We start from the raw sequence: 18,468 nt of genomic DNA on the forward strand, positions 1-18,468 counted from the left end.
GAACAGACAGGGATAATATGTCCAGTCAGGTACTGTTCAAGCACTCTTGCATAGTCCAAGTTCTGGTTAACCACATCGAATGAGACAGAATAATCTGAGACTATTTAAGGTAAACAATCGCGATGTATTTCACCCGATGGGTAAATGCTGAATTTACTTTGTTGGATTATAAACAGTTTACTGAGTGTATATTCAAGACAATTCAAATAAATAAGGACAATTATACATCTACACAGCTTTTATTATTATGGTCATTTATACAGTATATTTAATTTAAAGAGGTAGAATATGTGACCTGTTTGAATGATAAAGGGTTATTTGATGGCATATAAGACATGCTGTTTCCCCCCCCCCCAAAAAAAAAATGTCTCAAAAATTCACCCCGGGTCCTTTATATCCAAAGTTGTGTCTACATTATATGCTTAAGTGCACTAAAAACTTTTTTCCCTGAATATGAGATGCCGAAACTGTAGTGTGTTTAATATGACCATGCACCTTGTATGCCATCATATATGATATGTTTTTTGGCATATGTATAATTGTTATTTATTAGTGAGTTATTCCAGCTACATTTCATATGGTTTCATGATAATTTCTTTGATGATGCTAGCTATAACAATTCAGTTTTACATGATAGAAAGTCAAGGTTATGAGTGTTTGAATCAACCATTTCCCAAGGTCTTTGAAATTGTAGATGATGCAGAATTGTCTGGGAAATTAAACCATATTATAGATTGTAGATTATAAATATCTTCGACGGCCTCACAGGTAATTGGCAGTTTAATTACTCTCCTGGCAAATAGTTTGAAATCTCAATCAGATTGTCATCAGGGTCACGGACATACACGGACTGAATTGGTCCCTCGGCACCAGTTCGTTCCACTGGCCCTTCCACCACTGGTACATTGCATGCCTGTTGAAATAAAGAAAATAAATAATTTGTTAAAATAGAATATTTTCCACCAAGAAATTATCTCACTTTGTGAGCAAGATAATAGAATGTAATCCATGCACACATGCACACACACACACACGCACGCACACACACACACACACACACACACACACACACACACACACACACACACACACATACACACACAAAAGGTATTCAGAGAATCAAACTGAACTCATGGTAAGCAGTTCCAGCTGGAGATCTGGCTATCATGTAACACGGCTATCAGATAACACAGTTGTAACAAATTTAGGATGCAATCTAACATGACCACACACCTGAAAATTGAGGAAACACTATTATGGAATGTATAATAATAATCAAATAAAATCTAGGATAAGTGAGAGGTGAAAAATATTTCAGTCTGTATGTTTACAGTCGTTTCATAAGTCATATTTAGGGGAGGGGGCAAGTCGAATACATTGACCCCAATGCATAACTGGTACTTATTTTATCAACCCCAAAAGGATGAAAGACAAAGTCAACTTTAACAGAATTTGAACTCAGAACATGATGACAGATGAAATATCACCAAGCATTTTGCCTGGTATGCTAATGATTCTACCAGCTCACTGCCCTGACAATAACAATAATAATAACAACAAGAGCACTCAGAGAGTGCAAACCTCCGCCAAGGCAACACCAATGTCCACTCAACGATTAGCCAGAGATAATTTTTAAAATGAGAATATCTGAAATAAACTTGACTGCTCTCACAAACGAGGATACTATGAATGAACCCGACCGCTCTCGGAAAAATAATCCAGAATCCTTGTCCATTACCGGATCAATTCCTAAATCTAATCAGTTTCTGCCAGTTACAAGGCCAAACATCCCTGAAAGTTTCATCTGAATCCATCCAGCAGTTCTTGAGATATCTTGTCCACAGATAAACAAACAAACAAACATGACTGAAAACAATGCCCCCACCTTTGCTAGGGTGGAGGTAATAACAAAGCAATAGAGAAGAATTTATGTGTTTATAATTCTCACCTTCAGATGATAAATAACATCAGTAACATGTGTCTGTGTGATGAAACAAACATCAGCTGAGCCCGGCATAGGCTCGCTTGCCTTGGGTTCAAACTCTCGCCCATGTTCGTGCAAATTGATTTTCTGATTCCCAAATTTTAGAGCTTTTCTGGTTCCTCCCTACCATTTCAAAAGTAAAGTTAACAAATAAGTGAAAACATGCTTTACCAATTTACAAAGCAAAAATAAATAAATAAATACATAAATACTAAACTCAAGCATGGCCATGTATTTAAAAAGCTTGCTTCACACCCACATGGTTTGGAGTATATATTGGGTTGTCCGCAAAGTTCATGCCGATTTATAGTAGCTTACCTTTCGACTTAAAGATCCACGTTGGCCCAGATCAAAGAAACCAACAATCTAAAGCATTCTAGGCACAACCATCTCATTTTAAAGTGATGTATTGAGTTGTCCGGAAGGTTTGTGCCGATTTATAGTAGCCTGCCTTTCGACTTAAAGATCCACGTTGGCCCAGATCAAAGAAACCAACAATCTAAAGCATTCTAGGCACAACCATCTCATTTTAAAATGATGTATTGAGTTGTCCGGAAAGTTCGTGCCAATTTATAGCAGCTTACATTTTGACTTATTTTACAACATGGTTGAGTCCATAAAATAAGATTTGACTACACCTCCATTTGGAGCACAGTTTAAGCTATCCTTTCGTGGAAGAAGGTTTATGTTCCTATAACCTGTGTTAATTCTGTAACCCTTTAAAATGGAAGATAAGAAAGTTCATTTTCGGCACTTGATGCTTTGGGAACCAGACAAAAATTGCCATAACTTGGCTGGGATGTGTTATTCCACCCTCCATATTCACCAGATATTGCTCCTTCGGATTTCCACTTATTCAGGTCTCTGCAGAATAGTCTTAATGGTAAAAATTCCAATTCTTTGGATGATGTAAAAAGATACCTTGATGAATTCTTTGCCATGAAACCACCCCAATTCTGGGAAGAGGGTATTTTCAAGTTAAAGGAAAGATGGAGACGCATTGTGCCACAAAATGGTTCATATTTGGTTGATTAAAAATGTAATGGCAAGTATTTATTGACCTTTTTCTTTCTTTTAAAAATCAGCATGAACTTTCCGGACAACCCATTATGTAAGGCCAGCAGTTTCCCATGCATACCAGCCTTCCTTCTCCATGCCACTAATGTTATCCAAGGGAAAGGCAAAGGGGCCAATATAGCTTGGCACCAGTGATATTGCAACTCATTTCTACAGCTGAGTGAATTGGAGCAACGTGAAATAAAGTGTCTTGTTCAAGAACACAACATGCAGCCCGGTCTAGGGATCGAACTCACTACCTCACGATCATAAGCTTGATGCTCTAACCACTGAGCCATGCACCTTCACTGTATATATAAATGTGCATATATACGTATAAATGCATGCATGTAAGTATGAATACCTGTATGATTGTGTATATGTATGCCTGTATACATAAACATGCATGTATATATGTATATATATAAGTAAGAATGCCTGGAATTATGATTGCATATGTATATATATATATAAATAAAAAGGGGTTTGTATGATTGTGTATAGAGGGATGTATATTATTGCATATATGTCACAATTCCTGTCACAACCTGGGACCATGAAGAAATCAAGAAAGTATACTAGTCCCTTAATATTTGATATTCAGTATTTCATCTATTCAATAAGATAATCAATACTTTATTTCATTTTACTATATATACTATATATACTATTTATACTATATATTCTATATTCTACATTAATATTATAAAGAATATAAATAAAACATAAAAAACAGACAGAGTTGGAATTCCTTTGAATAATATACCTATATATACATATGCCTGTACATATACACATACATGTATGTATGCATTTAAATAAGTATGCATGTATACATACAGATTTATACATGTATACATGTATGTATGCATTTAAATAAGTATGCATGTATACATGCAGATTTATACATGCAAGCATATGTGCATGTTTGTATGTAAGAATGCTTGTACAAGTTTATATGAATGTGTAGCCATAGCTGTGTAAAGTCGTATGCACTTTCAACAACAACTAACCTTAAACGAGACCAAGTCCATTCCTAGCACTTTAGTATAAAAATTGACTGTCTGCTCAATATCCTTGACCGTAATTACAAAATGATCCAAGCGGTCAACTTTGAAACCAGTTGACATTTTCGAAGATACCAAATATGGCCGGATCTGGCAAAACAGAAAATAAAAGAAAGAAAATCATAAATAGAAAATAATAATTTAAATATCAAGTTTTGAAGTCGTTGACATTTTCAAATGTAATCAAATATGTTAAGACAATAACATGTATGGCTGTTTTCCTCTGTATAGTGGTGAGGAGCTGAACTGTTTGTTGTTATTTCTGCTGTAATTTAATTCCAGATCAGTTCTGATTAGGCAGACCTGTGATACACATGATCTCATCATCATCATCATCGTTTAACGTCCGCTTTCCATTCTAGCATGGGTTGGATGATTTGACTGAAGACTGGTGAACCAGATGGCTGCACCAGGCTCCAGTCTGATCTGGCAGAGTTTCTACAGCTGGATGCCCTTCCTAACGCCAACCACTCCGAGAGTGTAGTGGGTGCTTTTACGTGCCACTGGCACAAGGGCCAGTCAGGTGGTACTGGCAACGACTCGCTCAAATGCTTTTCATGTGTCAGTAGGCGACGCAGGTAACGATCATGCTCAAATGGTGTTTTTTACGTGCCGCTGGCACGGAGGCCAGCTTGCTGCTCTGGCAAAAATCATGCTCGGCTGATACTCTTAGTGCTACACTAGCATGGATGCCAGTCATCAAATTTGATCTTGATTTTGAGTTCAAATATTGTCAGGGACAACTTTGCCTCTCATTCCTTCAGGAGCAATAAAATAAGTACCAGTTGTGCAGTGGGGTCAATATAAATGACTTAATCCCTTCCACAAAATTAGTGGCTTTGTGCCAAAATTTGAAATTGGTAAGGCAGTTAACTGGCAGAACCTTTAGCATGTCAGGCAAAATGTTTAGCAGTATTTCATCCACCTTTATGTCCTGCATCCAAATGCTGCTGGGTCAACTTTGCCTCTCATCTTTTCAGGGTCGATAAAATAAGTATCAGTTGTGCACTGGTGTCAATGAAAATGTCTTACCCACTGCCCCTAAAGTGGAGTCTTTGTGCCAAAATATGAAACCAATATTATTATTATCAGTAGCCTTTTGAGTCTGAGAAACATGGTTCTATAATTTCTTGCTGAACAGCCTTCACAAATGATTTGTTTATAGTGATCAAATGTAAGTGCTGCACATAAGATCAGCCCCTCCGTCAAATCAACATTGCCCGGGTAGGTTCGCAGTGTGTCACACATCGAGTGTTGAAGTGATTACAGAGCAATGTGAAATGCGCCACCCACTCTGAGAATCAAACCGACACTCTTGTGGTTGTGAGTACAATACCTTAACCACTTGGCAACATATCCTCACTTATAAATAAATAAGTAGATAAATAAAATTAGAAATAGGTCGTAATGTCTAGAAATCAAACCAGTTTGGAATGTAACATGGTGAATAAATTGAAAAATGTTTCGTATCTAAAGACGAGGTTAAGAGTTCAACCTAATATAATCGTATTAGCAACTCATCTCAGATACTGAGATGTCTAAACACACACACACTAATTCATTATCATCATTTAGCATCTACTTTTCCATGCTTGCATGGATCAGATGGGAATTTGTTGAGGCAGATGTTCCATAGCTGAATACCCTGCCTGTTACCAGCCCTCACCTGTTTCCAAGGAAAGTAATATTTCCCCCATAGCCAGACTTATTCTCACAGACTATTGGAAAAGTTTTGATTTCACAATTATGTATACTTTCCTTTTTATAAATAAAAATCAGCAACAAAAATAGTACTAATACAGAATGGCAATATATTCTTTTCTACTCTAGGCATATGGTGTATGTTGAAGGCGCATGGCTAAGTGGTTAGAGCGTCGAGCTTATGATCGTGAGGTTGTGAGTTCAAATCCTGTGTGGTAAGTTTGCTTCTTTACCACATGGTTCTGGGTTCAGTCCCATTGCATGGCACCTTGGGAAATTGTCTTCTACTATAGTCTCAGACTGGATCTGATAGATGGAAACTGAAAGAAGCCTGTGTATGGTGCTATGAGCACAGACATAGATTGTTAGTAGATGAGAACCATCTGGCAGGGATACCAGCACTGTCAGATCATATGAATTCAGCATACTGCGCTTCCTCAGTGACAGGTGACCACTTGTCACATACCAGCCAAATCTCACTGTCAATGATATATAGAATAATAGCAACTTTTCAGTCATTGATGTCATGTGTAAATTTTTTTAACTCACCAGCAGTTCCTACCAGAACAGAATGTGGTGATTGGTTGCAGCTGTTTGGATGCTGGTGATTTGGCAAGACCAACTGGACATTGGTGATGTTGGTGCAAGCTTTTTTTGGTGACAGTACATTTTGGTACCAGAGACAAACACACACTCATGCATACACATACAGAAATATATGCAGGCACAGGCCTGATTGTGTGATAAGAAGGCGGCAAGCTGGCAGAAACCTTAGCACACTGGGCGAAATGCTTAGCGGTTTTTCATCAGCTGTTACATTCTGAGTTCAAATTCCGCCAAGGTCGACTTTGCCTTTCATCCTTTCAGGGTCGATAAATTAAGTATCAGTTACGCACTGGGGTCGATGTAATCGACTTAATCCCTTTGTCCTTCTTTGTCCCCTCTATGTTTAGCCCCTTGTGGGCAATAAAGAAATAAGTAGCTTGCTTCCCAACCACATGGTTCAAGGTTCAGTCCCACTGCATGGCACTTATGCTGTGCCAAAACATCTCAGACCCTCCATAGAATGTCTGAGCATGTCCCTTAGAGATAGGAAGTGAGGTGACCTGTAGTAGTGAAATGGAAGCATAGCAATATTAGGGTCCGCTGAAGTAGGCAAGTAGGATGAATCCTGCCCCCCTGAAATAGGTTAGTAGGATGGATCCTGCTGCATAGATGTGGACTGAGAGACGAAATGGAATGGAACAAGACTAAATTTTTTTTTGTCCTTTATTGCCCACAAGGGGCCAAACATAGAGAGGACAAACAAAGACAGACAAAGGGATTAAGTCGGTTACATCTACCCCAGTGCATAACTGGTACTTAATTTATCAACCCTGAAAGGATGAAAGGCAAAGTCGACCTCGGTGGAATTTGAACTCAGAACATAGTGGCAGACGAAATACTGCTAAGCATTTCGCCTGGCATGCTAACGTTTCTGCCAGCTCGCCGGGAACAAGACTAAACCACTGAGCATAAGATGAGGTTTTATGTGGGATCAACCGAGTGGTGGAAGTGGAGCAGAATGAAAACAGCAATGGTGTCAGACAATATGTGACCTGTCACTACTGCAGATATTGTGACAAGCTAAAAGAGCTTGCATGTGTAATATGATCTGCTGGAAATAGCAACCAATTCTCCCTCAGATCACACCTTTATTTTCTGAAAATATACTATATGCTCCTAAGAAGACAACTTGAATGGATTAAAGAACAGCTGCATAACAGCAGCAGCAACAATAACAACAACAATAACCCATACATAACAAGTTGACAATATGTGGTCACACAGCTTGCATGAAATAACAGCTAGTTCTTCTCAAGCTTGCTTCAAAACCATGTGATTCCAGGTTCTTAATTGCTTTATTGAAAGAATGATAATGAGATTTCAAGTTCTCATCAGCCGTCATGTTTGTGAGTGTATTTTATTTTTAGTCTTAATTTCGATAACATATAAACTTTAAACACAACAGGACAAAGTTTGCAGGTGTAACAGGTGTGTGTGTGTGTGTGTGTGTGACATATATATATATATATAGGCATGGGTATGGCTGTGTGGGTAAGAAGCTTGTTTCTGAACCATGTGGTTCTGGGTTCAGTACCACTCTGCAGCACCTTAGGGAAAAGGACACAGTCAATAATGCAGTCCTGGGTGTTATACTGTATCTGAAAATAAGATGGGATCAATAATACCTAAGCTCATAAGTCTACTCAAGCGGAACAACAACAAAAACAAAACTCATACTATGGAGTCAGATGAGGGTTGGTAGGACAAGAGATTGTGGAGTGAAGTGGAGGGAAGTAAATTTTGTTTTCTTATAGTGAGTTCAATTCCTGAACTGGGTTGTGTGCAAACTGCATAATCCCTTACAGCTGTTTCAATTCTGACTTTAGAGATTTTAATTGTAATAATTAAATGATTATAAAGCAGAATCTCATTGGAGAGTCAGAGAGAACATATATATATATATATATATATATATATATATATATATATATGCATGTGTGTGTGTATGATTTTTCTTTTATTTTATTTTGTCATTAGACTGTGGCAATGCTGGGGCACTGCCTTGAAGAATTTTATTCAAAAGTATCAACCCTCAGTAGTTATTTTTTTAAAGCTTGGTACTTATTTTATCAGTCTCTTTTGTTGAACTTCTAAGTTACAGGGACATGAATACCGCATATATATATATGTGTGTGTTTGTGTGTGTGTGCATGACAGGCTTCTTTTAGTTTCCATCTATCAGATCCAGTCTGAGGCTATAGTAGAAGACAATTTCCCTAGGTGCCATGCAATGGGACTGAACCCAGAACCATGTGGTAAAGAAGCAAGCTTACCACACAGCCATGCTTATACACACTCACATATCTATCTTTCTATTGATTGTTTTCACTCACTCACTCTCTCTCTCTCTCTCTCTATATATATATATATATATAGGAGAAAGAGAGAGAGGGATGGAGAGAGGGGAAATAGATGCCAATTACTTGAAATGTAAATAGCCTTCCGCTCAAGAAAAAAAGATATATAAATATATGTCCTAGAAATATATACAAATATGTATATAAATTATGTAATGAGTAGATAAGAAACAATGCACTTATCTGGATCACTCTCTTTACTGATTGATTAATTTGTTTGAACAGTCATATGTGTTTTGAGAGCAAATGCGAGGGTGGTACTCTGTTTAGTGCTGGACTTTGATATCTGTTACAACTTAATCACGCATAAAACATTTGTTAATATGCGTGTTACAAACAAAACCAGATCAGTGTCATGAAAGGAAAAAACCAAGCTTGTAATTAAATCAGTTCACAAATAGGATTTTGATATCTGTTACAACTTAATCACGCATAAAACATTTGTTAATATGCGTGTTACAAACAAAACCAGATCAGTGTCATAAAAGGAAAAAAGCAAGCTTGTAATTAAATGAGTTCACAAATAGGATTTTGATATCTGTTACACAGGCGTGGTTATTTTGATATCTGTTACACAGCTGTGGGTAAGAAGTTTGCTTCCCAACCACAAAGTTCTGGGTTCAGTCCCATTGTATGGATGGAACCTTCAGCAAGTGTATGGATAGAACCTTCAGCCTGTTTTGACCAAAGCTTTGTGAGTGAATCTGATAGATGGGCTGACCAAAGCCTTGTGAGTGGATTTGGTTGACAGAAACTGAAAGAAGCCAATCGTATTTATGTATATATGTATGTGTGTTTGTGTCTGTGTTTGTCCCCCAACATCGCTTGACAACCAATGCTGGTGTGTTTACACCCCTGTAACTTAGTGGTTCAGCAAAAGAGACTGATAGAATAAGTACTAGGCTCACAAAGAATAAGTCCTGGGGTCGATTTGCTCGACTGAAGGCAGTGCTCCAGCATGGCTACAGTCAAATGACTGAAACAAGTAAAATAGTAAAAGGGTATGGCTGGGACATAAGTTTACTCGAAGTAGCCAGTCAGCATCTACATTGGCCTCAAGATAACTCCAGAACCTGGTGCATGTGTTCTTCACTGTGTCCCTGAGAATGTCTTCAAACACCATGTTGATCTTGACTACCAGCTCAGCCTTGGATGTTGTAGGCAGAGTGGTTGGTGTCTTTCTCAACTGTTCCCCCACACATAGTAATCCATGGTATTTATAACTGGGAGAATTAGGAGGCCTGAAACAGCAGGGGCTAGGGGAAGTTATAGAAATCCTCTGACAATCAATTCTGACTGGTTCTGGAGTTATAGCAAAGGGCTGAATCCTGACGTCTCATATGCCCATAAAGCAGCAATCCTCTCTGGCCAGGGTTTGACCAGTCTCCAGCAGTTTCATGTAGCTGTCTGAATTGAACCTGTGCAAAGATGAGGACTGGTATGATGGCCTCAATGTGGTCAAAATATGCACTATTTTGGCCACATTGCCGATACTATATTCTTTTACTTGTTTCAGTCATTCAACTGTGGCCATGCTGGAGCACTGCCTTTAGTCAAACAATCGACCCCAGGACTTATTCTTTGTAAGCCTGGTACTTATTCTATCAACCTCTTTTGCCAAACTGCTAACTCACCAACATCGGTTGTCAAGCAATGGTGAAGAGACAAACACATACATACATACATACATATATATATATATATATATATATATATATATATATATATATACATACGACGGGCTTCTTTCAGTTTCTGTCAACCAAATCCATTCCTAAGGCTTTGGTCATCCTAAGGCTATAGTAAAAGACATTTGCCCAAAGTGTCACACAGTGGGACTGAACCCAGAACCATGTGGTTTGGTAGCAAGCTTCTTACCACACAGCCACTTCTGTGCCTATGGTAAATATCACAAACAAACTGCAACCTCTGGGACTTTCTGAATGTAAAATAACCTTGAATTGTTTTTGCAGCACTGCCTGATGATGAGTAATGTCTCAAGCAGTCTGCTTCTCAAAAAAGGTTGTCTATGCCTACGGGTAAATTGAAAAATTTCCATTAACTAGAAATATCCAACCAAGCAGTCGACAGTACTCCCTCTAATCATGTTTAAAATCTAAAAATAACAAACAAGAGAGATAACTCATACAAAATCAGTTGATTGAAATTTCTTGCTACTGTAGTTAATGCAGATTTGATTGGATCTGATCTTTAAACCAACCAGTGGAAGTAGCAAATATGTTTTCTCAGCAATATATATATATATATATCCTATACAGTTATCAAACCTAAATATTTATATATTAATCAAAGTGTACAGTATCCATTACAACCGATCTTACCAATCAATTTCTGTAACTGCCAAGTCTGAAGAGCATAGGGTTACATAACCGGGCTGTTATCTAGGACAAAACTTATAGGTAAGATCGGCCGTAATGGATATATTATACTGTTCTCTTTGATTAATACACCTGCTCCATAGTCAAATATAAAAGTGCATACTTTTCTGACTTAAGGATTCTTAGGTGACACATATATAAAAAATCGTTTAAAGAGTCCATAGGCTAGTAAATTATGCACACATGTATTTGTCAATATAGTAAATATATTAATCAAAGTCTATAATATTACAGATCCATTTCAGCCGATCAGTTTCGCACTGGGTATTAGATAACCGGAAATTAAATAACAGCACGGTCACGTAACTGCACGTCGAGGAGTATATTCCTGGTTTAGTATATAAAACTTGTGAGAAAATTACCGACGGTTGCGCACCGGCTATTGCACTTGGTAGGCATGAAACCATCGATAACATTCTGATCAGTTATATATGCCATAAGCAGGAATATACTGCTTGCTAATATAAAAATATAATCGCCACTATTTTTCTTTTAGAGTGTGTTTTCGTTCGGACTTATGGACAACTAACTGTTAACACACACACACATGTATAATGACGTTGAATGTGGATACCAACAATGTTACACTAATAGTATTTATCTACTAGTTTAGCAAAGTGATATTTCGATGGGAGGATTCTTGTAACAATTTCGGTTTAAGGATATGTACGGCTCTACAGATCCAATCGATTAAAAATAGAATACAAGTCCGCGAAATATATATCGGAGTAGTTGTCATGAGACTCTTATAAATACGAGTTCATTCACAGACACACACACACGCACATACAGAGTAAATGTAGAGTATATTCAAGTAGACTAAGTTCTCTCTATAGTTATCTATATGCATGTGTGCTCGTCATAGACGTATATGTTTGTGCCGATGCCAAAAGACATACCTTGAATTAGACAATATTTGGCGGTAAAATCCCAATAAAATCCCAACAAAATCAGGTGAAATATAATAACAAGAAGTTTTCCCCCTTCTTTTCTTAAAAGTTTACTATTAATTAGGCCAAAGGGCTATCAACAAATTCCGGTGTGGCAACCTAGATATGTGGAATAAAATGTGTGTTGTTTCTTATATAAACATGAACTATTCAAAATTTACGGGAGGGTAAATGGCAACTTGTGCTGTGACGTTCGTGCATTTTGTAAGATAGTTTTTTTATTATTTTATTTTTACAGTAGGCACAAGGATTGGAATTTTTCAAGTAACTCTAATGTTCAACTAATACTTATTTTATCGACCCCGAAATAACGAAAGGCAAAGTTGACCACGACGGATTTGAATTCAGATAGTAAAGAGTCGGAAGAAATACCTATTCTTTATTACCCACAAGGGGCTAAACATAGAGGGGACAAACAAGGACAGACATAGGTATTAAGTCGATTACATCGACCCCAGTGCGTAACTGGTACTTAATTTATCGACCCCGAAAGGATGAAATTTGAACTCAGAACGCAACGGTAGACGAAATACCGCTAAGCATTTCGCCCGGCGCGCTAACGTTAAGCATTTTGTCTGACGTGCTGACGATTTCGTCAGCTCCCCGCCTTATTTCGTAGGAACACTAACAGTGTACAAGTCATGGTTCCAACAGAGACGGGAAACTAGCACACCACTTATAGTCACATTCATCACATTATAGTCTTCATAACATCATAGTCTCGTCAGCATCTCTCATGTCATGATCATCGTTGTCATCGCCGATGACCTTTCTTTTTTACTGTTCTAATCGAGCAGACCAAAAATAAAGGTTGTCTACCATTGACCACGCCGTCTTTTATTCAGAAAATGTACCTACGACTACATTATTCGATGTCTTTATTTTCCCACGATGGTAGAGTATGAGTGGAAGATTTAGCTGCTATTTCTTACAGGTAGCTTGATTGCGTAGAGGTTGCTTTGTTCGTTTGTCTTCCAGTAAGTTGGTTGTACAGGCCCGTAATACTTAATTTAATTTGTTTATGATGTATTAAACATCAAAGTTCCCCAATCTGATCTAACATTATTTTACAGAGTTTTCCTTGCTCAGATGCACATCTGGAACACGTATTGTCTACCACCTATTCACTACACTTTTCACCCACTTTGTTGCTATGACAGAAGTCAAAAGCAAGTTCTAAATCTTTGAGATAATCCATCAAAGGAACCAATTCGCAGTCGCTGAACCGGCATAGCAGCCAAAATTTATCCCAAATCACACTCACCTATTGTATATGTTCAACAGGGTGCACACAAATTAAAATTTGAAAGAAAAAAAAAAGACATGATGGTCGCAGCTGAGATGCCTTTGAGCATAAGATTGTGCGGCCATTGCTGATCTGGGATTAAATAGCTAAAGCAACAACTTGTGACTCAGTGGGCTTCATTTATTCACATTAAATGTCCACACCAATTGTATAGTTAGTACACTAACATAGTGTGACGCTTTGGGTAAATATCTTCTTCTTCATCATCATCATACTCTAACATCCGTTTTCCATGCTGGTATGGGTTGGACGGTTTGACAAGCTGCACCAGGCTCCAATTGTCTTTTTTGGCATGGTTTCTATGGCTTGATGCTGCTCCTAACACCAACCATTTTACAGAGTGTACTGGGTGCTTTTTACAAAACACTGATATATATATATATATATATATATATATATATACACACACACATATAACCGTCCTCTATGGTAGAAGTGTTAAGGCTGCTTCCCTGGTGAAGAGGATTGGCCTACAAGAGTCATGTGCCAGCGCTATATAGAAGCACTCATGCTGGTGGCAGAGTAAAAGCACCCAGCACATAATGTAAATTTGTTGACATTAGGAAGGGCATCCAGCTGTAGAAACCAAGTCAAATTAGACTGGAACCTGGTGCAGCTTTCTAGCTCGCCAGCTCTGGTCAAACCGTCCAATCCAACAATGAACGCTATTGAGAAAGTGGTACTCTTTTTTACTCTTTTTACTTGTTTCAGCCATTTGACTGCAGCCATGCCAGAGCACCGCCTTTAGTCGAGCAAATCGACCCCAGGACTTATTCTCTGCAAGCCTAGTACTTATTCTATCGGTGTTTTTTGCCGAACTGCTAAGTTACAAGGACATAAACACACCAGCATTGGTTGTCAAGCGATGTTGCCGGGACAAATACAGACACACAAACATACACACACATACATATATATATATACATATATACGACGGACTTCTTTCAGTTTCTGTCTACCAAATCCACTCACAAGGCTTTGGTCAGCCCGAGGCTATAGTAGGAGACACTTGCCCAAGGTGCCATGCAGTGGGATTGAACCCGGAACCATGTGATTGGTAAGCAAGCTAATTACCACACAGCCACCCCTGCGCCTTATTCAATGGTTGCTTTACAACATAACCATTGAATAAGTAATAACATTTTCAATTGTTAATAGTTCAAAACCCATTTTTTTCTATTTATACGAGTACACCATTTCATTACTGTTATTTTGTAAACCTAGGATGGTATTTTTTTGTTTCCTTTTTAGAATCCCAGTTGGTTACAAATATCTAATTTAAAAATAAATATGGAACAGATTTTATCAGAGAAAGGATGCAAGCACATTTTATTAAATGGATTTTGCTATCGTTTAGATGGAAAACTTCAAAATGGAAGAGAGTTTTGGCGTTGTGCTGAAGACAAATGCAAAGTCTGTATCCATGTTAATGGAAGTTTATGGGAAGATGTCATGGGGCATAGTCATGTGTCACAGCCAGCAAGATCAGTAAGGAAGTAAATGCTTTCAAATATTCGTAATGAGGTCTCGAGAAGAATGATCCAAGAGAATTGTCTTTGTGCTGAATTGTCATGTGCAGAATTGTCAGGGTGCCACACTTATACATCTATATCTTTCCTGAGTAATATGGAGCTTCTATATCAGTCATGGTCAAACCACAGCCCAGTGGAGGTGCCATGGCCCAGTGGTTAGGGCAGCAGACTTGTGGTCATAAGAACGTGGTTTCGATTCCCAGACGAGGCATTGTGAGTGTTTATTGAGCAAAAACACCTAAGCTCCACAAGGCTCCAGCGGTGTGTGTGTGGGGGGGGGGAGAAGAAGAAGAAGAACTGTCTTGCCAGCCATGAATGTAATGAAATACTAGAGATGCAAACAAGAGGGACCTTTGACCTTTCAGCTGGAATTATGGTACTTATTGATGTCAGTGTCAATCAAGTGTAACTCTTTACAGATACAAGCTTGAAAAACAAAAAAAAAACAACAAAAACAAAAACATAGATGCAAAACAAAACCCAAAAATTGATAAAGGAAATAATCAATATCTTGCTTCCTCAACCACCGACACCACTCCCAATACCAGCACCACTGCTGCTGCTGTCCCTGCTGCTGTCTCTGCTGCTGCTGCTGCCAGTGAGAAGGGGATGCCAATGCTGCCACCACCACCACCTCCATCACCACTGCCAGATTGCCTCCGCTGCTACCTCTGTTGCCACCACCAATGTCATTATCTGAGCCCACCCTTGCCACCACCACCACCACCACCATCAGCAGCAGCTGCAGCAACAACAACAACAGCAACACTGCCACCATCCACAACCACCACCATTGCTGCTGATACCACCAGCACTGCCACCATCACCACCATCACCATAACCACCACAACCACAACCACGACAACGACTGCCACCACCACCACCACCACCAAAACCACCACCACCAAAACCACCACCACCACAACCACCACCACCACCACCACCACCACCACCACCACCACTGCCACCTTCACAAAGAAGGAAAACAACAGAATTACTATGTGGCTACTAATGCCAGATCTTCTAAAAATAGAAGTTAGACTCCCTAAAATACTGCATCTTCATAAAAAGATGGAGAGAAAAAATTTGATAATCTAGTAAAAAAGAAAAAAAAACTCTTCATAAATACATAAAATACATACAGAAAAATACATTAAAAAATACACTATATTTAGAAATACAAAATTCATTATAACTACAAAAATCAAAAACAAAAAACAAACAAACAAACATATGGAATGGTCTTGGTTGCTTGCTTCTTTTTATCGTAGGACTGCTTAATCAGGACTGCCTTAGGGTTAACAACAACAACAACAACAACAAATAAAGACAACTTTTTTTCTATTTAAGGTACAAAAAGGAAATGTAATATTCACAGTTTTTCCAGTGTAGGAAAGAAATACATTCTAAAAAAAATCAATCAACCAATATCTATCTATCTGTGTGCGTGTGTGTGTGTGTGTGTGTGAGAGAGAGAAGCAGGTGGGAAAGGAATAAATGATTATCTTATGAACTTCATTACCTTAAAGCTGTTTCTGCTACAAGCTGAGTGCCTGAGTAAACACAGTATAGCTTCATCAGAGCTACAGACATGAAGTATATATATATATATATATATTAGCCTTGGCAAAGTTCAGAGAGCTCTTACCTCTGTTGGTGACAAAGGGCTTCTCGCTCGGAGTGAAAGGTAGACTGTATGACACGTGTGTACGACCAGCCATGCTACATGGCAGTGAAACATGGGCCGTGACTGTTGAGGACATGTATAAGCTTGCAAGGAATGAAGCCAGTATGCTCCGCTGGATGTGTAATGTCAGTGTGCATACTCAACAGAGTGTAAGTACCTTGAGAGAAAAGTTGGACTGAAGAAGCATCAGATGTGGAGTGCAAGAGAGATGACTGTGGTGGTATGGTCATGTGGCAAGAATGGATGAGGATAGCTGTGTGAAAAAGTGCCACACCCTAGCGGCTGAGGGAACCTGTGGAAGAGGTAGGCCCTGGAAGGCCTGGGAAGAGGTGGTGAAGCACAACCTTCGAACATTAGGCCTCACCAAGGCAATGACTTGTGACTGAGACCTTTGGAAATATGCAGTGCGTGAGAAGACTCAGCAAGCCAAGTGAGATCATAACCCGTAGCCTATACCAGGGGTGTAACAAGCCCACTTATGCATACCTTTCCTTCATTGGACACTAAATTCTGCTTGCGAAGACCTGTTGAAGCAAGTGAAATCAAAATTGAACCTATTTGTTGACTGGTACCTGTGCCAGTAGAGTGCTAAAAGTAGAGAGCATGATCGTTGCCAGAGCAGCTGACTGGCTTCTGTGCCGGTGGCACATAAAAATGACGGTGGCACATAAAAATGATGGGGGCATGTAAAAATGCCGGTGGCACATGAAAAGACATTCAAGCGAGGTCGTTGCCAGTGCTTCTGGACTGGCTCCTGTGCAGGTGGCACGTAAAAAACACCATTTGAGCATGGCCATTGTCAGTACCGCCTGACTGGCCCTTGTGCCAGTGGCACGTAAAAACATCCACTACACTCTTGGGGTTGTTGGCATTAGGAAGGGTATCCAGCTGTAGAAACTCTGCCAGATCAGATTGGAGCCTGGTGCAGCCATCTGGTTCACCAGTCCTAAGTCAAACCATTCAACTCATGCCAGCATGGTAAGTGGATGTTAAATGATGATGATGATGATACAAGTGTAAAATTTGGTGGGAGATTCCATGTGTAGATATAGTAGACAACACTTAGTGTCTTCTACCATAATAAAAGTCCAAGGTGCCACACAGTGGGACTGAACCCAAAACCATATGGTCCGATAGTAAACTTCTTACCACACAGCCATGCCCGTGCCAATATTGTGCTTATGTGTGCTGGAAAGCCGGCAGAAATGTTAGCATGCCGGGTAAAATGCTTAGTGGTATTTCGTCTGTCTTTACGTTCTGAGATCAAATTCCGCTAAGGTCGACTTTGCCCTTTATCCTTTTGGGGGCGATAAATTAAGTACCCGTTGCGTACTGGGGTCGACCTAATCGATTGGCCCCCTCCACCAAACTATCGGGCCTTGTAACTAGAGTAGAAAAGAATATTGTGCTTATGTACAGTTAAATATATATGATTTTAAAGGATAATGTCAAGTTACACTTGAAATCATTGCTGACATTTCAAATGTTCAATGATAATATTTTAAAAAATTATAACCATAATAAATATGAGAAGAGGAGAAAATAAATGAAGCGTGACACATTAAAAATATAATTTTTCAATTGGTTGGGTTCAAATGGAAAACAAAATACCATTAATAGGCATAGGAGTGGCTGTGTGGTAAGTAGCTTGCTTACGAGCCACATGGTTCCAGGTTCAGTCCCACTGCGTGGTACCTTGGGCGAGTGTCTTCTACTATAACCTCGGGCCGACCAAAGCCTTGTGAGTGGATTTGGTAGACGGAAACTGAAAGAAGCCTATGGTATATATGTATGTGTGTGTATATGTTTGTGTGTCTGTGTCC

The 18,468-nt window shown here is 39.0% G+C and overlaps 1 protein-coding gene across 3 annotated transcripts in view; it reads right to left on the reverse strand.

Moving 5' to 3' along the window:
• Positions 1 to 225: 225 nt before the first annotated feature.
• LOC115219268 (glyoxalase domain-containing protein 5-like) overlaps positions 226 to 18,468 on the reverse strand; it is a 27,740-nt gene continuing 9,497 nt past the window's right edge. Inside the window, exons 1-4 of one of the 3 annotated variants that reach the window (XM_036509029.1) lie at positions 13,385 to 13,407; positions 4,054 to 4,197; positions 1,949 to 2,107; positions 226 to 913 (exon numbers count right to left, since the gene is read on the reverse strand). In XM_036509029.1, the coding sequence (XP_036364922.1) occupies positions 785 to 913; positions 1,949 to 2,107; positions 4,054 to 4,170 (405 nt within the window). In that variant the 5' untranslated portion in view covers positions 4,171 to 4,197; positions 13,385 to 13,407 and the 3' untranslated portion in view covers positions 226 to 784. Of the gene's footprint in view, positions 914 to 1,948; positions 2,108 to 4,053; positions 4,198 to 12,069; positions 12,239 to 13,384; positions 13,408 to 18,468 lie in introns of those variants that run through there. The other 2 variants (XM_029789426.2, XM_029789424.2) reach the window with 2 other exon arrangements.

Source organism: Octopus sinensis, linkage group LG14 (genome assembly GCF_006345805.1).
Source record: "Octopus sinensis linkage group LG14, ASM634580v1, whole genome shotgun sequence".
Classification (NCBI taxonomy): domain Eukaryota; kingdom Metazoa; phylum Mollusca; class Cephalopoda; order Octopoda; family Octopodidae; genus Octopus; species Octopus sinensis.